Genomic DNA, 21,216 nt, shown 5'->3' on the forward strand with positions numbered 1-21,216 from the left:
CACCAAGTGGGAGCACGGACATACTACATTATTGATATAGAAATGACATGCTGTATATACCGTAAGTATGACACAGATCTAACCATGGCAACCTGGACATCTTATGTCACTATGTAGGAGTAAAAAGGTAGGAAGGTTGTAATATAAAGGAAGGAGGGTAGGGGAGGTATAATATAAAGGAAGGAGGGTAGGGGAGGTATAATATAAAGGGAGGAGGGTAGGGGAGGTATAATATAAAGGAAGGAGGGTAGGGGAGGTGTAATATAAAGGGAGGAGGGTAGGGTAGGCGAGGTATAATATAAAGGGAGGAGGGTAGGGGAGGTATAATATAAAGGAAGGAGGGTAGGGTAGGGGGGGTATAATATAAAGGGAGGAGGGTAGGGGAGGTATAATATAAAGGGAGTAGGGGAGGTATAATATAAAGGGAGGAGGGTAGGGGAGGTATAATATAAAGGGAGGAGGGTAGGGGAGGTATAATATAAAGGGAGGAGGGTAGGGGAGGTATAATATAAAGGGAGGAGGGTAGGGGAGGTATAATATAAAGGAAGGAGGGTAGGGGAGGTATAATATAAAGGAAGGAGGGTAGGGGAGGTATAATATAAAGGAAGGAGGGTAGGGGAGGTATAATATAAAGGGAGGAGGGTAGGGGAGGTATAATATAAAGGAAGGAGGGTAGGGGAGGTATAATATAAAGGGAGGAGGGTAGGGGAGGTATAATATAAAGGGAGGAGGGTAGGGGAGGTATAATATAAAGGGAGGAGGGTAGGGGAGGTATAATATAAAGGAAGGAGGGTAAGGGAGGTATAATATAAAGGGAGGAGGGTAGGGGAGGTATAATATAAAGGAAGGAGGGTAGGGGAGGTATAATATAAAGGGAGGAGGGTAGGGGAGGTATAATATAAAGGGAGGAGGGTAGGGGAGGTATAATATAAAGGGAGTAGGGGAGGTATAATATAAAGGGAGGAGGTAGGGGAGGTATAATATAAAGGAAGGAGAGTAGGGGAGGTATAATATAAAGGAAGGAGGGTAGGGGAGGTATAATATAAAGGAAGGAGGGTAGGGGAGGTATAATATAAAGGAAGGAGGGTAGGGGAGGTATAATATAAAGGAAGGAGGGTAGGGGAGGTATAATATAAAGGGAGGAGGGTAGGGGAGGTATAATATAAAGGAAGGAGGGTAGGGGAGGTATAATATAAAGGTAGGAGGGTAGGGGAGGTATAATATAAAGGAAGGAGGGTAGGGGAGGTATAATATAAAGGGAGGAGGGTAGGGGAGGTATAATATAAAGGAAGGAGGGTAGGGGAGGTATAATATAAAGGGAGGAGGGTAGGGGAGGGGAGGTATAATATAAAGGAAGGAGGGTAGGGGAGGTATAATATAAAGGGAGGAGGGTAGGGGAGGTATAATATAAAGGGAGGAGGGTAGGGGAGGTATAATATAAAGGGAGGAGGGTAGGGGAGGGGAGGTATAATATAAAGGGAGGAGGGTAGGGGAGGTATAATATAAAGGGAGGAGGGTAGGGGAGGTATAATATAAAGGGAGGAGGGTAGGGGAGGTATAATATAAAGGAAGGAGGGTAGGGGAGGTATAATATAAAGGGAGGAGGGTAGGGGAGGTATAATATAAAGGGAGGAGGGTAGGGGAGGTATAATATAAAGGAAGGAGGGTAGGGGAGGTATAATATAAAGGGAGGAGGGTAGGGGAGGTATAATATAAAGGTAGGAGGGTAGGGGAGGTATAATATAAAGGGAGGAGGGTAGGGGAGGTATAATATAAAGGGAGGAGGGTAGGGGAGGTATAATATAAAGGTAGGAGGGTAGGGGAGGTATAATATAAAGGGAGGAGGGTAGGGGAGGTATAATATAAAGGGAGGAGGGTAGGGGAGGTATAATATAAAGGGAGGAGGGTAGGGGAGGTATAATATAAAGGGAGGAGGGTAGGGGAGGTATAATATAAAGGAAGGAGGGTAGGGGAGGTATAATATAAAGGGAGGAGGGTAGGGGAGGTATAATATAAAGGTAGGAGGGTAGGGGAGGTATAATATAAAGGGAGGAGGGTAGGGGAGGTATAATATAAAGGTAGGAGGGTAGGGGAGGTATAATATAAAGGTAGGAGGGTAGGGGAGGTATAATATAAAGGTAGGAGGGTAGGGGAGGTATAATATAAAGGGAGGAGGGTAGGGGAGGTATAATATAAAGGGAGGAGGGTAGGGGAGGTATAATATAAAGGAAGGAGGGTAGGGGAGGTATAATATAAAGGGAGTAGGGGAGGTATAATATAAAGGAAGGGGGGTAGGGGAGGTATAATATAAAGGGAGGAGGGTAGGGGAGGTATAATATAAAGGGAGGAGGGTAGGGGAGGTATAATATAAAGGTAGGAGGGTAGGGGAGGTATAATATAAAGGGAGGAGGGTAGGGGAGGTATAATATAAAGGGAGGAGGGTAGGGGAGGTATAATATAAAGGTAGGAGGGTAGGGGAGGTATAATATAAAGGGAGGAGGGTAGGGGAGGTATAATATAAAGGGAGGAGGGTAGGGGAGGTATAATATAAAGGGAGGAGGGTAGGGGAGGTATAATATAAAGGTAGGAGGGTAGGGGAGGTATAATATAAAGGGAGGAGGGTAGGGGAGGTATAATATAAAGGGAGGAGGGTAGGGGAGGTATAATATAAAGGGAGGAGGGTAGGGGAGGTATAATATAAAGGGAGGAGGGTAGGGGAGGTATAATGTAAAGGAAGGAGGGTAGGGGAGGTATAATATAAAGGGAGGAGGGTAGGGGAGGTATAATATAAAGGAAGGAGGGTAGGGGAGGTATAATATAAAGGAAGGAGGGTAGGGGAGGTATAATATAAAGGAAGGAGGGTAGGGGAGGTATAATATAAAGGGAGGAGGGTAGGGGAGGTATAATATAAAGGTAGGAGGGTAGGGGAGGTATAATATAAAGGAAGGAGGGTAGGGGAGGTATAATATAAAGGTAGGAGGGTAGGGGAGGTATAATATAAAGGGAGGAGGTTAGGGGAGGTATAATATAAAGGGAGGAGGGTAGGGGAGGTATAATATAAAGGAAGGAGGGTAGGGGAGGTGTAATATAAAGGGAGGAGGGTAGGGTAGGGGAGGTATAATATAAAGGGAGGAGGGTAGGGTAGGGGAGGTGTAATATAAAGGGAGGAGGGTAGGGGAGGTATAATATAAAGGGAGGAGGGTAGGGGAGGTATAATATAAAGGGAGGAGGGTAGGGGAGGTATAATATAAAGGTAGGAGGGTAGGGGAGGTATAATATAAAGGGAGGAGGGTAGGGGAGGTATAATATAAAGGGAGGAGGGTAGGGGAGGTATAATATAAAGGGAGGAGGGTAGGGGAGGTATAATATAAAGGTAGGAGGGTAGGGGAGGTATAATATAAAGGGAGGAGGGTAGGGGAGGTATAATATAAAGGGAGGAGGGTAGGGGAGGTATAATATAAAGGGAGGAGGGTAGGGGAGGTATAATATAAAGGTAGGAGGGTAGGGGAGGTATAATATAAAGGGAGGAGGGTAGGGGAGGTATAATATAAAGGGAGGAGGGTAGGGGAGGTATAATATAAAGGGAGGAGGGTAGGGGAGGTATAATATAAAGGTAGGAGGGTAGGGGAGGTATAATATAAAGGGAGGAGGGTAGTGGAGGTATAATATAAAGGGAGGAGGGTAGGGGAGGTATAATATAAAGGAAGGAGGGTAGGGGAGGTATAATATAAAGGGAGGAGGGTAGGGGAAGTATAATATAAAGGTAGGAGGGTAGGGGAGGTATAATATAAAGGAAGGAGGGTAGGGGAGGTATAATATAAAGGGAGGAGGGTAGGGGAGGTATAATATAAAGGGAGGAGGGTAGGGTAGGGGAGGTATAATATAAAGGAAGGAGGGTAGGGGAGGTATACTATAAAGGAAGGAGGGTAGGGGAGGTATAATATAAAGGAAGGAGGGTAGGGTAGGGGAGGTATAATATAAAGGGAGGAGGGTAGGGGAGGTATAATATAAAGGGAGGAGGGTAGGGGAGGTATAATATAAAGGGAGGAGGGTAGGGGAGGTATAATATAAAGGTAGGAGGGTAGGGGAGGTATAATATAAAGGTAGGAGGGTAGGGGAGGTATAATATAAAGGGAGGAGGGTAGGGGAGGTATAATATAAAGGGAGGAGGGTAGGGGAGGTATAATATAAAGGGAGGAGGGTAGGGGAGGTATAATATAAAGGAAGGAGGGTAGGGGAGGTATAATATAAAGGAAAGAGGGTAGGGGAGGTATAATATAAAGGAAGGAGGGTAGGGGAGGTATACTATAAAGGAAGGAGGGTAGGGGAGGTATAATATAAAGGGAGGAGGGTAGGGGAGGTATAATATAAAGGTAGGAGGGTAGGGGAGGTATAATATAAAGGGAGGAGGGTAGGGGAGGTATAATATAAAGGTAGGAGGGTAGGGGAGGTATAATATAAAGGTAGGAGGGTAGGGGAGGTATAATATAAAGGGAGGAGGGTAGGGTAGGGGAGGTATAATATAAAGGTAGGAGGGTAGGGGAGGTATAATATAAAGGTAGGAGGGTAGGGGAGGTATAATATAAAGGGAGGAGGGTAGAGGAGGTATAATATAAAGGTAGGAGGGTAGGGGAGGTATAATATAAAGGGAGGAGGGTAGGGGAGGTATAATATAAAGGGAGGAGGGTAGGGGAGGTATAATATAAAGGAAGGAGGGTAGGGGAGGTATAATATAAAGGTAGGAAGGTAGGGGAGGTATAATATAAAGGGAGGAGGGTAGGGGAGGTATAATATAAAGGGAGGAGAGTAGGGGAGGTATAATATAAAGGTAGGAGGGTAGGGGAGGTATAATATAAAGGTAGGAGGGTAGGGGAGGTATAATATAAAGGGAGGAGGGTAGGGGAGGTATAATATAAAGGGAGGAGGGTAGGGGAGGTATAATATAAAAGAAGGAGGGTAGGGGAGGTATAATATAAAGGTAGGAGGGTAGGGGAGGTATAATATAAAGGAAGGAGGGTAGGGGAGGTATAATATAAAGGGAGGAGGGTAGGGGAGGTATAATATAAAGGAAGGAGGGTAGGGGAGGTATAATATAAAGGGAGGAGGGTAGGGGAGGTATAATATAAAGGTAGGAGGGTAGGGGAGGTATAATATAAAGGTAGGAGGGTAGGGGAGGTATAATATAAAGGGAGGAGGGTAGGGGAGGTATAATATAAAGGAAGGAGGGTAGGGGAGGTATAATATAAAGGGAGGAGGGTAGGGTAGGGGAGGTATAATATAAAGGGAGGAGGGTAGGGTAGAGGAGGTATAATATAAAGGGAGGAGGGTAGGGGAGGTATAATATAAAGGGAGGAGGGTAGGGGAGGTATAATATAAAGGGAGGAGGGTAGGGGAGATATAATATAAAGGGAGGAGGGTAGGGGAGGTATAATATAAAGGTAGGAGGGTAGGGGAGGTATAATATAAAGGGAGGAGGGTAGGGGAGGTCTAATATACAGGGAGGAGCGTAGGGGAGGTATAATATAAAGGGAGGAGGGTAGGGGAGGTATAATATAAAGGTAGGAGGGTAGGGGAGGTATAATATAAAGGTAGGAGGGTAGGGGAGGTATAATATAAAGGGAGGAGGGTAGGGGAGGTATAATATAAAGGAAGGAGGGTAGGGGAGGTATAATATAAAGGGAGGAGGGTAGGGGAGGTATAATATAAAGGGAGGAGGGTAGGGGAGGTATAATATAAAGGGAGGAGGGTAGGGGAGGTATAATATAAAGGGAGGAGGGTAGGGGAGGTATAATATAAAGGTAGGAGGGTAGGGGAGGTATAATATAAAGGGAGGAGGGTAGGGGAGGTATAATATAAAGGGAGGAGGGTAGGGGAGGTATAATATAAAGGAAGGAGGGTAGGGGAGGTATAATATAAAGGTAGGAGGGTAGGGGAGGTATAATATAAAGGGAGGAGGGTAGGGGAGGTATAATATAAAGGAAGGAGGGTAGGGGAGGTATAATATAAAGGGAGGAGGGTAGGGTAGGGGAGGTATAATATAAAGGGAGGAGGGTAGGGTAGGGGAGGTATAATATAAAGGGAGGAGGGTAGGGGAGGTATAATATAAAGGGAGGAGGGTAGGGTAGGTATAATATAAAGGGAGGAGGGTAGGGGAGGTATAATATAAAGGGAGGAGGGTAGGGTAGGGGAGGTATAATATAAAGGTAGGAGGGTAGGGGAGGTATAATATAAAGGGAGGAGGGTAGGGGAGGTATAATATAAAGGTAGGAGGGTAGGGGAGGTATAATATAAAGGAAGGAGGGTAGGGGAGGTATAATATAAAGGAAGGAGGGTAGGGGAGGTATAATATAAAGGGAGGAGGGTAGGGGAGGTATAATATAAAGGGAGGAGGGTAAGGGAGGTATAATATAAAGGTAGGAGGGTAGGGGAGGTATAATATAAAGGGAGGAGGGTAGAGGAGGTATAATATAAAGGTAGGAGGGTAGGGGAGGTATAATATAAAGGGAGGAGGGTAGGGGAGGTATAATATAAAGGGAGGAGGGTAGGGGAGGTATAATATAAAGGAAGGAGGGTAGGGGAGGTATAATATAAAGGTAGGAGGGTAGGGGAGGTATAATATAAAGGGAGGAGGGTAGGGGAGGTATAATATAAAGGGAGGAGAGTAGGGGAGGTATAATATAAAGGTAGGAGGGTAGGGGAGGTATAATATAAAGGTAGGAGGGTAGGGGAGGTATAATATAAAGGGAGGAGGGTAGGGGAGGTATAATATAAAGGGAGGAGGGTAGGGGAGGTATAATATAAAAGAAGGAGGGTAGGGGAGGTATAATATAAAGGTAGGAGGGTAGGGGAGGTATAATATAAAGGAAGGAGGGTAGGGGAGGTATAATATAAAGGGAGGAGGGTAGGGGAGGTATAATATAAAGGAAGGAGGGTAGGGGAGGTATAATATAAAGGGAGGAGGGTAGGGGAGGTATAATATAAAGGTAGGAGGGTAGGGGAGGTATAATATAAAGGTAGGAGGGTAGGGGAGGTATAATATAAAGGGAGGAGGGTAGGGGAGGTATAATATAAAGGAAGGAGGGTAGGGGAGGTATAATATAAAGGGAGGAGGGTAGGGTAGGGGAGGTATAATATAAAGGGAGGAGGGTAGGGTAGGGGAGGTATAATATAAAGGGAGGAGGGTAGGGGAGGTCTAATATAAAGGTAGGAGGGTAGGGGAGGTATAATATAAAGGGAGGAGGGTAGGGGAGATATAATATAAAGGGAGGAGGGTAGGGGAGGTATAATATAAAGGTAGGAGGGTAGGGGAGGTATAATATAAAGGGAGGAGGGTAGGGGAGGTCTAATATAAAGGGAGGAGCGTAGGGGAGGTATAATATAAAGGGAGGAGGGTAGGGGAGGTATAATATAAAGGTAGGAGGGTAGGGGAGGTATAATATAAAGGTAGGAGGGTAGGGGAGGTATAATATAAAGGGAGGAGGGTAGGGGAGGTATAATATAAAGGAAGGAGGGTAGGGGAGGTATAATATAAAGGGAGGAGGGTAGGGGAGGTATAATATAAAGGGAGGAGGGTAGGGGAGGTATAATATAAAGGGAGGAGGGTAGGGGAGGTATAATATAAAGGGAGGAGGGTAGGGGAGGTATAATATAAAGGGAGGAGGGTAGGGGAGGTATAATATAAAGGTAGGAGGGTAGGGGAGGTATAATATAAAGGAAGGAGGGTAGGGGAGGTATAATATAAAGGGAGGAGGGTAGGGGAGGTATAATATAAAGGGAGGAGGGTAGGGGAGGTATAATATAAAGGAAGGAGGGTAGGGGAGGTATAATATAAAGGGAGGAGGGTAGGGGAGGTATAATATAAAGGGAGGAGGGTAGGGGAGGTATAATATAAAGGGAGTAGGGGAGGTATAATATAAAGGAAGGAGGGTAGGGGAGGTATAATATAAAGGGAGGAGGGTAGGGGAGGTATAATATAAAGGGAGGAGGGTAGGGGAGGTATAATATAAAGGGAGGAGGGTAGGGGAAGTATAATATAAAGGGAGGAGGGTAGGGGAGGTATAATATAAAGGAAGGAGGGTAGGGGAGGTATAATATAAAGGGAGGAGGGTAGGGGAGGTATAATATAAAGGGAGGAGGGTAGGGGAGGTATAATATAAAGGGAGGAGGGTAGGGGAGGTATAATATAAAGGTAGGAGGGTAGGGGAGGTGTAATATAAAGGGAGGAGGGTAGGGGAGGTATAATATAAAGGGAGGAGGGTAGGGGAAGTATAATATAAAGGGAGGAGGGTAGGGGAGGTATAATATAAAGGAAGGAGGGTAGGGGAGGTATAATATAAAGGTAGGAGGGTAGGGGAGGTATAATATAAAGGGAGGAGGGTAGGGGAGGTATAATATAAAGGAAGGAGGGTAGGGGAGGTATAATATAAAGGGAGGAGGGTAGGGGAGGTATAATATAAAGGGAGGAGGGTAGGGGAGGTATAATATAAAGGGAGGAGGGTAGGGGAGGTATAATATAAAGGGAGGAGGGTAGGGGAGGTATAATATAAAGGGAGGAGGGTAGGGGAGGTATAATATAAAGGTAGGAGGGTAGGGGAGGTATAATATAAAGGAAGGAGGGTAGGGGAGGTATAATATAAAGGAAGGAGGGTAGGGGAGGTATAATATAAAGGGAGGAGGGTAGGGGAGGTATAATATAAAGGAAGGAGGGTAGGGGAGGTATAATATAAAGGAAGGAGGGTAGGGTAGGGGAGGTATAATATAAAGGGAGGAGGGTAGGGGAGGTATAATATAAAGGGAGGAGGGTAGGTATAATATAAAGGAAGGAGGGTAGGGGAGGTATAATATAAAGGGAGGAGGGTAGGTATAATATAAAGGGAGGAGGGTAGGGGAGGTATAATATAAAGGGAGGAGGGTAGGGGAGGTATAATATAAAGGGAGGAGGGTAGGGGAGGTATAATATAAAGGGAGGAGGGTAGGGGAGGTATAATATAAAGGTAGGAGGGTAGGGGAGGTATAATATAAAGGAAGGAGGGTAGGGGAGGTATAATATAAAGGAAGGAGGGTAGGGTAGGGGAGGTATAATATAAAGGGAGGAGGGTAGGGGAGGTATAATATAAAGGAAGGAGGGTAGGGGAGGTATAATATAAAGGAAGGAGGGTAGGGGAGGTATAATATAAAGGTAGGAGGGTAGGGGAGGTATAATATAAAGGGAGGAGGGTAGGGGAGGTATAATATAAAGGTAGGAGGGTAGGGGAGGTATAATATAAAGGGAGGAGGGTAGGGGAGGTATAATATAAAGGGAGGAGGGTAGGGGAGGTATAATATAAAGGGAGGAGGGTAGGGGAGGTATAATATAAAGGTAGGAGGGTAGGGGAGGTGTAATATAAAGGGAGGAGGGTAGGGGAGGTATAATATAAAGGGAGGAGGGTAGGGGAAGTATAATATAAAGGGAGGAGGGTAGGGGAGGTATAATATAAAGGAAGGAGGGTAGGGGAGGTATAATATAAAGGTAGGAGGGTAGGGGAGGTATAATATAAAGGGAGGAGGGTAGGGGAGGTATAATATAAAGGAAGGAGGGTAGGGGAGGTATAATATAAAGGGAGGAGGGTAGGGGAGGTATAATATAAAGGGAGGAGGGTAGGGGAGGTATAATATAAAGGGAGGAGGGTAGGGGAGGTATAATATAAAGGGAGGAGGGTAGGGGAGGTATAATATAAAGGGAGGAGGGTAGGGGAGGTATAATATAAAGGTAGGAGGGTAGGGGAGGTATAATATAAAGGAAGGAGGGTAGGGGAGGTATAATATAAAGGAAGGAGGGTAGGGGAGGTATAATATAAAGGGAGGAGGGTAGGGGAGGTATAATATAAAGGAAGGAGGGTAGGGGAGGTATAATATAAAGGAAGGAGGGTAGGGTAGGGGAGGTATAATATAAAGGGAGGAGGGTAGGGGAGGTATAATATAAAGGGAGGAGGGTAGGTATAATATAAAGGAAGGAGGGTAGGGGAGGTATAATATAAAGGGAGGAGGGTAGGTATAATATAAAGGGAGGAGGGTAGGGGAGGTATAATATAAAGGGAGGAGGGTAGGGGAGGTATAATATAAAGGGAGGAGGGTAGGGGAGGTATAATATAAAGGGAGGAGGGTAGGGGAGGTATAATATAAAGGTAGGAGGGTAGGGGAGGTATAATATAAAGGAAGGAGGGTAGGGGAGGTATAATATAAAGGAAGGAGGGTAGGGTAGGGGAGGTATAATATAAAGGGAGGAGGGTAGGGGAGGTATAATATAAAGGAAGGAGGGTAGGGGAGGTATAATATAAAGGAAGGAGGGTAGGGGAGGTATAATATAAAGGTAGGAGGGTAGGGGAGGTATAATATAAAGGGAGGAGGGTAGGGGAGGTATAATATAAAGGTAGGAGGGTAGGGGAGGTATAATATAAAGGGAGGAGGGTAGGGGAGGTATAATATAAAGGAAGGAGGGTAGGGGAGGTATAATATAAAGGGAGGAGGGTAGGGGAGGTATAATATAAAGGAAGGAGGGTAGGGGAGGTATAATATAAAGGGAGGAGGGTAGGGGAGGTATAATATAAAGGGAGGAGGGTAGGGGAGGTATAATATAAAGGTAGGAGGGTAGGGGAGGTATAATATAAAGGAAGGAGGGTAGGGGAGGTATACTATAAAGGAAGGAGGGTAGGGGAGGTATAATATAAAGGAAGGAGGGTAGGGGAGGTATAATATAAAGGGAGGAGGGTAGGGGAGGTATAATATAAAAGAAGGAGGGTAGGGTAGGGGAGGTATAATATAAAGGAAGGAGGGTAGGGGAGGTATAATATAAAGGAAGGAGGGTAGGGTAGGGGAGGTATAATATAAAAGAAGGAGGGTAGGGGAGGTATAATATAAAGGGAGGAGGGTAGGGGAGGTATAATATAAAGGGAGGAGGGTAGGGGAGGTATAATATAAAGGAAGGAGGGTAGGGGAGGTATAATATAAAGGTAGGAGGGTAGGGGAGGTATAATATAAAGGAAGGAGGGTAGGGGAGGTATAATATAAAGGAAGGAGGGTAGGGGAGGTATAATATAAAGGAAGGAGGGTAGGGGAGGTATAATATAAAGGTAGGAGGGTAGGGGAGGTATAATATAAAGGTAGGAGGGTAGGGGAGGTATAATATAAAGGTAGGAGGGTAGGGTAGGGGAGGTATAATATAAAGGTAGGAGGGTAGGGGAGGTATAATATAAAGGAAGGAGGGTAGGGGAGGTATAATATAAAGGAAGGAGGGTAGGGGAGGTATAATATAAAGGGAGGAGGGTAGGGGAGGTATAATATAAAGGGAGGAGGGTAGGGGAGGTATAATATAAAGGGAGGAGGGTAGGGGAGGTATAATATAAAGGTAGGAGGGTAGGGGAGGTATAATATAAAGGGAGGAGGGTAGGGGAGGTATAATATATAGGGAGGAGGGTAGGGGAAGTATAATATAAAGGTAGGAGGGTAGGGGAGGTATAATATAAAGGAAGGAGGGTAGGGTAGGGGAGGTATAATATAAAGGTAGGAGGGTAGGGGAGGTATAATATAAAGGAAGGAGGGTAGGGGAGGTATAATATAAAGGGAGGAGGGTAGGGGAGGTATAATATAAAGGAAGGAGGGTAGGGGAGGTATAATATAAAGGAAGGAGGGTAGGGGAGGTATACTATAAAGGAAGGAGGGTAGGGGAGGTATAATATAAAGGAAGGAGGGTAGGGGAGGTATAATATAAAGGGAGGAGGGTAGGGGAGGTATAATATAAAAGAAGGAGGGTAGGGTAGGGGAGGTATAATATAAAGGAAGGAGGGTAGGGGAGGTATAATATAAAGGAAGGAGGGTAGGGTAGGGGAGGTATAATATAAAAGAAGGAGGGTAGGGGAGGTATAATATAAAGGGAGGAGGGTAGGGGAGGTATAATATAAAGGGAGGAGGGTAGGGGAGGTATAATATAAAGGAAGGAGGGTAGGGGAGGTATAATATAAAGGTAGGAGGGTAGGGGAGGTATAATATAAAGGAAGGAGGGTAGGGGAGGTATAATATAAAGGGAGGAGGGTAGGGGAGGTATAATATAAAGGGAGGAGGGTAGGGGAGGTATAATATAAAGGAAGGAGGGTAGGGGAGGTATAATATAAAGGGAGGAGGGTAGGGGAGGTATAATATAAAGGGAGGAGGGTAGGGGAGGTATAATATAAAGGAAGGAGGGTAGGGGAGGTATAATATAAAGGAAGGAGGGTAGGGGAGGTATAATATAAAGGTAGGAGGGTAGGGTAGGTATAATATAAAGGAAGGAGGGTAGGGGAGGTATAATATAAAGGGAGGAGGGTAGGGGAGGTATAATATAAAGGAAGGAGGGTAGGGGAGGTATAATATAAAGGGAGGAGGGTAGGGTAGGGGAGGTATAATATAAAGGGAGGAGGGTAGGGGAGGTATAATATAAAGGAAGGAGGGTAGGGTAGGGGAGGTATAATATAAAGGGAGGAGGGTAGGGGAGGTATAATATAAAGGAAGGAGGGTAGGGGAGGTATAATATAAAGGAAGGAGGGTAGGGTAGGGGAGGTATAATATAAAGGGAGGAGGGTAGGGTAGGGGAGGTATAATATAAAGGGAGGAGGGTAGGGTAGGGGAGGTATAATATAAAGGGAGGAGGGTAGGGTAGGGGAGGTATAATATAAAGGGAGGAGGGTAGGGTAGGGGAGGTATAATATAAAGGAAGGAGGGTAGGGTAGGTATAATATAAAGGGAGGAGGGTAGGGGAGGTATAATATAAAGGGAGGAGGGTAGGGGAGGTATAATATAAAGGGAGGAGGGTAGGGGAGGTATAATATAAAGGGAGGAGGGTAGGGGAGGTATAATATAAAGGAAGGAGGTTAGGGGAGGTATAATATAAAGGGAGGAGGGTAGGGGAGGTATAATATAAAGGTAGGAGGGTAGGGGAGGTATAATATAAAGGAAGGAGGGTAGGGGAGGTATAATATAAAGGTAGGAGGGTAGGGGAGGTATAATATAAAGGGCGGAGGGTAGGGGAGGTATAATATAAAGGGAGTAGGGGAGGTATAATATAAAGGGAGGAGGATAGGGGAGGTATAATATAAAGGTAGGAGGGTAGGGGAGGTATAATATAAAGGAAGGAGGGTAGGGGAGGTATAATATAAAGGTAGGAGGGTAGGGGAGGTATAATATAAAGGGAGGAGGGTAGGGGAGGTATAATATAAAGGTAGGAGGGTAGGGGAGGTATAATATAAAGGAAGGAGGGTAGGGGAGGTATAATATAAAGGAAGGAGGGTAGGGGAGGTATAATATAAAGGAAGGAGGGTAGGGGAGGTATAATATAAAGGGAGGAGGGTAGGGGAGGTATAATATAAAGGGAGGAGGGTAGGGGAGGTATAATATAAAGGTAGGAGGGTAGGAGAGGTATAATATAAAGGGAGGAGGGTAGGGGAGGTGTAATATAAAGGAAGGAGGGTAGGGGAGGTATAATATAAAGGGAGGAGGGTAGGGGAGGTATAATATAAAGGAAGAAGGGTAGGGTAGGGGAGGTATAATATAAAGGAAGGAGGGTAGGGGAGGTATAATATAAAGGGAGGAGGGTAGGGGAGGTATAATATAAAGGGAGGAGGGTAGGGGAGGTATAATATAAAGGTAGGAGGGTAGGGTAGGGGAGGTATAATATAAAGGAAGGAGGGTAGGGGAGGTATAATATAAAGGAAGGAGGGTAGGGGAGGTATAATATAAAGGGAGGAGGGTAGGGGAGGTATAATATAAAGGAAGGAGGGTAGGGTAGGGGAGGTATAATATAAAGGAAGGAGGGTAGGGGAGGTATAATATAAAGGGAGGAGGGTAGGGGAGGTATAATATAAAGGGAGGAGGGTAGGGGAGGTATAATATAAAGGAAGGAGGGTAGGGGAGGTATAATATAAAGGAAGGAGGGTAGGGGAGGTATAATATAAAGGAAGGAGGGTAGGGTAGGGGAGGTATAATATAAAGGAAGGAGGGTAGGGGAGGTATAATATAAAGGGAGGAGGGTAGGGGAGGTATAATATAAAGGAAGGAGGGTAGGGGAGGTATAATATAAAGGAAGGAGGGTAGGGTAGGGGAGGTATAATATAAAGGGAGGAGGGTAGGGGAGGTATAATATAAAGGAAGGAGGGTAGGGGAGGTATAATATAAAGGGAGGAGGGTAGGGGAGGTATAATATAAAGGAAGGAGGGTAGGGGAGGTATAATATAAAGGTAGGAGGGTAGGGGAGGTATAATATAAAGGGAGGAGGGTAGGGGAGGTATAATATAAAGGGAGGAGGGTAGGGGAGGTATAATATAAAGGGAGGAGGGTAGGGGAGGTATAATATAAAGGAAGGAGGGTAGGGGAGGTATAATATAAAGGTAGGAGGGTAGGGGAGGTGTAATATAAAGGGAGGAGGGTAGGGGAGGTATAATATAAAGGGAGGAGGGTAGGGGAAGTATAATATAACTCGATTATAATACATATTAAATTGCTTCACTGTGTGTCCGCCTCTGCATTGCTGCTCTATGGAGTTTTACGCTGAGTCCTTTTTACTTTGTGATGACTGCTAATGTTAAAGGGCTTTATAAAATACGTTTGATTGATTGATCTGCTGCCATCGGACCAGTCGACTGAAGAAGGACAGAAGACACATTTCAGTTCTACACAAAAATGGACACTAGAGTAGGCCCATGTATTAAAGTGAATAAGATGTTATTTAGTTACCTGGAGAAGACTGGTCACTGGAAGCTACCAGAGTAGCAGGGGTGGGCCGACGTCTTCTGATCTGGAGAGAAACAGACAGAACTGACATCAGTATTCAAGAAATCGAGAAAAAGTAAATTAAGAAACCAAGAAAAACACAAGATTTTGTGGTGGTGGTGTTTGCTTAGAGATAGAATTCAGATGTGTTGTGGGGTTAAAAAAAAGACTCCAACAACAGTATTGCACCCACACAAACAGCTGACCTCATCCTCAACTCCCTCAGTTGCACAGACACACACACATACACACACACCAGCAGTTCTGAGCTGTAGCTGCCAGCCTTGCTGAGTAAGGACGAAAGACAAGTGAGGTCCAATCCTACTGTTGTTTCTAAATGCTGAAATCTGCAATTACAAAACAGTCTAGTTGGCTTTCTGTTTACAGTATCCCACACACTGTTATTTATGTGTATATTGTACTGGAGTGACAAAAACAGTGAGCACCATAATGATCGTTTTAGAGGCAGAGTTAGGAGAGTGTCACACCCTGACCATGTTTTGCTTTGTATGTTTCTATGTTTTGGTTGGTCAGGGTGTGAGCTGAGTGGGCATTCTATGTTACATGTCTAGTTTGTCTAGTTCTATGTTTGGCCTGATATGGTTCTCAATCAGAGGCAGGTGTTCGTCATTGTCTCTGATTGGGAACCATATTTAGGTAGCCTGTTTGGTGTTGGGTTTTGTGGGTGATTGTCCTTAGTGTCCTGATGTCCTTGTTCTGTGTCAGTTTACACAAGTATAGGCTGTTTCGGTTTTCGTTACGTTTATTGTTTTGGTAGTGTTTGTGTTTAGTGTGTTTTTTCATTAAACATGAATCGTAATCTACACGCTGCATTTTGGTCCAACTCTCCTTCACAACAAGAGAACCGTGACAGAGAGCTTCTTCACCTGCTGTTTATAACCATTTTTCTCTGATTTAAGTATAGCCTACATGTAAGGAAGACAAGATGGAATTCATAGAACAACACAGTAGCAAAACTCCTAACCCAACCTCGGTTGGCATGCGAAACAGTCTACATGCAGAAACATGAAACGGAGGCTGAGTTCACACAGGCAGCCCAATCCTGATGTTTTTATTGGCGAAAGAGCTGATCCGATTGGGTCAAAAGACCAATTAGTGGGAAAAGATCATAATTGGGGCAGCCTGTGTAAACATAGCCTCTGAAAACCTTTGAAATGCACATGTTACTACTGAAGAAAATGCTTACCTAATGAGAGTCTTGCTCTGCTTTCTTAGTTAACGATAAGGGTTTATTTAATAGGGACTCATTATGGAAGTCAATGTCATCTCCTTGATGACGTACTGCTCACTAGTCAATGTTATCTCCTTGATGACACACTGTTGCTCACTAGCCAATGTTATCTCCTTCATAATACACTGCTCATTAGTCAATGTTATCACCTTGAATGACACACTGCTCATTAGTCAACGTTATGTAATTGAATGACACACTCATGCTCACTAGTCAATGTTATCTCTTTGATGACGCACTTCTCATTAGTCAACGTTATCTCATTGAATGACACACTGCTCATTAGTCAACGTTATCTCCTTGAATGACACACTGCTCATTCGTCAACGTTATCTCCTTGAATGACACACTGCTCATTAGTCAATGTTATCTCCTTGATGATGCACTGCTCATTAGTCAACGTTATCTCCTTGAATGACACACTGCTCATTAGTCAATGTTATCTCCTTGAATGACACTGCTCATTAGTCAACGTTATCTCCTTGAATGACACACTCCTGCTCAGTAGTCAATGTTTGTTTTTGCACCAAAGAAAACAAGTGATAAACAACAACACATTTAAACGATGTGCAGGTGTGGTTGGAAGCCCAAGGGCTGAAATGAAAACCACACCACAAACAAGGTTTGTAACAAAACCTACTAATGAAAAATATATAAATGAATTGATCAGTAAAAATGGTTTGTTTAAATGTGTGTGCACATGTGTGCATGTGAATGTGTGAGAGAGAGTGAGGCTATATGGAGGAAATTACTGAGTAGTTTGGTTCATCAGACTGACCTCCAGTTTTCTCTTGGCGTTATTGAGGGAGATACCTCAACATACCTCTCTGTATGTTATCTCCTTGATGACACACTGCTAATTGGGTATGCAGACCGAAAGAGGATTCATTCCCCTTCTCACACATCCAGAGAAAGACTGTGTATAAGAAGCAACATTTGTCTTTCTTTTGGTCTATCTTTCACACCAGAGACTATGAAAGCATATTTGGGTCCTTGAAAAGCGCAGTATTAAACCCATGTCTTATTATTGCTGTTAGAAGTGTCCCACTGGGGCCCACTCGGGCCCACACTGGTTGATTGTGTGGTCAGTGTTGTTTTCACTTTTACAGGAACATTGCTCACCATATATCCTGTCTTTCGAGGATATTAAAAAGGTTTCTTTCTTTTGTTTGCTTGTGTCAATACCTTTTCATGTTCACCCACCTCGTAGCTGAAGAGCCACTCCAGTACCGCTCTCCTCAGGTTTCCCTCCAGCCCTCCAACCCTTCAGCCCTCCAACCCTCCCCTATTCCTACTCATTTTATTGATATTTATCCAGCATGTGTGTGTGTGTGTGTGTGTGTGTGTGTGTGTGTGTGTGTGTGTGTGTGTGTGTGTGTGTGTGTATGATTATAGCGTGTGCACTGTGTGATTATATTTACCTGTGTGTGCGTGTTCCCTTGCATTTGCGTGTGTGTGTGTGTGTGTGTGTGTGTGTGTGTGTGTGTGTGTGTGTGTGTGTGTGTGTGTGTGTGTACCATATCTTATGCTACACACACACATTATTCCATACTTACTATACCATACCGCGATACCATACCATATCTTACCATACCCTACCATACCATACCATATCTTACCATACCCTACCATACCTCAATACCACAACATACCTCAATACCATACCATATCTTACCATACCATACCTCAATACCATACCATATCTTACCATACCCTACCATACCATACCTCGATACCATACCATGTCTTACCATACCATACCATACCTCAATACCATACCATATCTTACCATACCATACCTCAATACCACACCATATCTTACCACACCTTATCATACCATACCCCAATACCACATCATATCTTACCATACCATACCATAACTCAATACCACACCATACCTTAATACGATACCATATCTTACCATACCCTACCATACCATACCTCAATACCAATACCATATCTTACCATACCATACCTCAACACCATACCATATCTTATCATACCATACCTCAACAACATACCATATCTTACCATACCTCAATACCATACCATATCTTACCATACAATACCAGTCACCAGTATACTTTTATTTACAAAGCCATTTGGGGTTAACTACCATTTTATTTGAGATTTGAAATCTCTTTTTCAAAAGCGTCCTGGCCAAGAGAGGCAGCACCAAGTCATTACACAATTACAGACAGACAACATGAAAAACTACAAGTAATCTAGTAAAAACCATAGAATTCACAGGAGTATAAAACACAATTATAAAACAGCAAATTAAAACCATAGAATTCACAAGAGTTTAACAAAATCATAAAACAGCAAATTAAAACCATAGAATTCACAGGAGTATAAAACACAATTATAAAACAGCAAATTAAAAACATAGAATTCACAGGAGTATAAAACACAATTATAAAACAGCAAATTAAAAACATAGAATTCACAAGAGTATAAAACACAATCATAAAACAGCAAATTAAAAACATAGAATTCACAGGAGTATAAAACACAATCATAAAACAGCAAATTAAAAACATAGAATTCACAAGAGTAAAACAAAATCATAAAACAGCTAATTAAAAACATTGACAGGTCAGGGAATCAGTCTCAAGATCATTCATCAGTAATTTATAAACACCAATCGGGACAAGTCCTTCCAGTTTAAAAATATTTTGTTGATGAGTACATAAAAACCAAATTTAGTTTGGACATTTGGAACAGTTAGCAGGATAAAGTCCAGCGAACGAAGAGAGTACCCACCACATTTCTGAACAATAAAAATGCCCAAATAAAAGGTAGTAAACCCAAAATGGCTTTCTAAAGAAAGTATACCAGTGCCTGAGCCTACGAGTGACTAGAGAAGGCCAGCCAACCCTGGTATACAAAGTGCAGTGGTGCGTAAGGGTTTTGCAGTTTAAAATACATCTCAAAGTGCATTGGTAAAGAGTGTCAATTGATCTCAAACACTGAGCGGAAGCATTCATATATAAAATATCCCCATAGTCTAGTAAAGGCATAAATGTAGTTGATACAAGGCTCCTCTGGCTTCAAAATAAAAACAGGTCTTATTCCTAAAATAAAATGCCAATTTCAGCTTCAATTTTTTTGTAAATTGTTGAATATGCAATTTAAAATAGAGGCCGTCATCAATTAAAATTCCAAGATATTTATATGAGGTTACAGTCTCAATCGCATTGCCCTGACAGGTAATAATAGGTGAAAAGTTCAGAGGTCTATTTCTTGCTTTAGAAAACACCATTAGTTTAGTTTTGTCAGTATTGAGGATAAGCTTTAATTGACACAAGGTATGTTGAACAGTATAAAAAGCATTTTGTAAGTTCTGGAAAGCTTTTGTAAGAGACGAGGCACAACAGTAAATAACAGTATCATCCGCATAAAAATGAAGTTGAGCATTTTGGACATTTTTGTCTAAATTGTTTATATAAATAGTGAATAAGAGAGGACCAGGTACAGAGCCTTGGGGCACACCATTACTGACAGACAATTTAACAGACATGAGTGCACTGAGTTCTATCAGACAGATAGTTAGCAAACCATGTAACTGCATGTTCCGAAAGACCTACACACGACAATCTCTGCCTTAGTATAGCATGATCAGCTGTATCAAAAGCCTTAGAGAAATCAATAAAAAGTGAGACAGTGCTGTTTTTTGTCAAGTGCTTCAGTGATATCATTTAAAACCTTCATGGCTGCTGTAATTGTGCTAGGGTTTCAAGTATTTTCACCAGGGGTGACAGCTTTGAGATTGGCCTATAATTATTTAATATAGTTGGATCTCCCCCTTTTAAAAGTAGTCGGACAAAATTATTTGGAATTTCATTACATTCGAGGATTAGATTGAACAGAAATGTAAGTGGTTCATGAAATCAGCTGCCAAATTTAAAAAGCAGGGATCCAAAAGATCAGGACCTGCAGGCTTTCTCTGATCTAAGGACTTCAGTACTTTATGTACCACCTGCACTGATAATGGCAGAAAGCTAAAAGTTTGACCAGCTCTCACTGGTTCATCCACACGGGGTTGTACAGAGACAGAGGACACTGAATCAAACAGCCTACCAGATGATACAAAGTGCTCATTGAAACAATTCAGCATTTCAGTTTTGTCGTATATAGCAACAAAGTCCTTCAATACACATGACAGTAATTCATTAACATTACTGATACCAGACATAGACTTAATAGCCTTCCAAAACTTTCTAGGGTCATTCAGGTTGTCAGTGGTAACAGACATAAAATATTCAGACTTGGCCTTCCTGAGAAGAGAAGAACACTTGTTTTGTAGAAGCCTAAAAAATAAGCCAATCAGCAACAGAACATGATTTCCTTGCTTTAACCCAGGCTAGATTACGTCCGTGAATAATACAAGACAGCTCAGAAGAAAACCATGGATTATCCCGCCCTTTAACCCTGAACCTGTGGAATGGGGCATGTTTGTTTACTATTTGGGAAAAACCATCATGAAAGAATTTCCAGGCAGTTTCCACATCAGGGCTAAACTCAATCTGCTCCAGTCAAAATAAAACAAATCATGAAGGAAAGTCTGCTCATTAAAACTGTTCAAATGTCTCTTACGTATAAAACGTGGGGTTGTCTTTGGAACCTTAGTATTTCTAACAGCAACAACAGCACAATGGTCACTTAAATCATTACAAAAAACATCAACCGCAGAATATTTATGTGGAACATTTGTCAATATCTAATCAATCAGGGGCTATTTTTTGGGGCATTTAAGTTTTGGGCGAGTGGGTGAGTTAATCAACTAGGTAAGATTCATAGAATTACAAACATATTTAAATCATCAGACACTGGCTTTAACCAACACCAGTTGAGATCACCAATCAAGATCATTTCATTGTAAAGATGTTTAGACATAAGGTTCATCAGAGAAGAAAATGCATCACCGAGAGCAGAGGAGGGTCTATAACAGCCAATCACAGTTATAGAGAGACCCTTTGAAACCTCAAAATGCAGGTTTCTCAATATTGCAAGAAATTCAAACTGTTTACAAATAATTTCAGACTTTGCCACACTTACAGGGAATTTAGTTTTTACATATTTAGCCACACCTCCACCTTTCTTAACTCGATCATTACGATAAACATTGTAACCACTTGTACAAATATCAAAAACAGACTTGCTGAGCCAGGTTTCAGAAAACACAA

General features: G+C 42.9%; 1 protein-coding gene across 2 annotated transcripts in view; it reads right to left on the reverse strand.

Moving 5' to 3' along the window:
* LOC139413877 (protein phosphatase 1 regulatory subunit 1A-like) overlaps positions 1-21,216 on the reverse strand; it is a 61,559-nt gene that overhangs the window by 17,757 nt on the left and 22,586 nt on the right. For both annotated transcript variants that reach the window (XM_071161710.1, XM_071161709.1), the window contains exon 2: positions 14,740-14,800. In XM_071161710.1, the coding sequence (XP_071017811.1) occupies positions 14,740-14,800 (61 nt within the window). The remainder of the gene's footprint in view (positions 1-14,739; positions 14,801-21,216) is intronic.

Source organism: Oncorhynchus clarkii, chromosome 7 (genome assembly GCF_045791955.1).
Source record: "Oncorhynchus clarkii lewisi isolate Uvic-CL-2024 chromosome 7, UVic_Ocla_1.0, whole genome shotgun sequence".
NCBI lineage: Eukaryota > Metazoa > Chordata > Actinopteri > Salmoniformes > Salmonidae > Oncorhynchus > Oncorhynchus clarkii.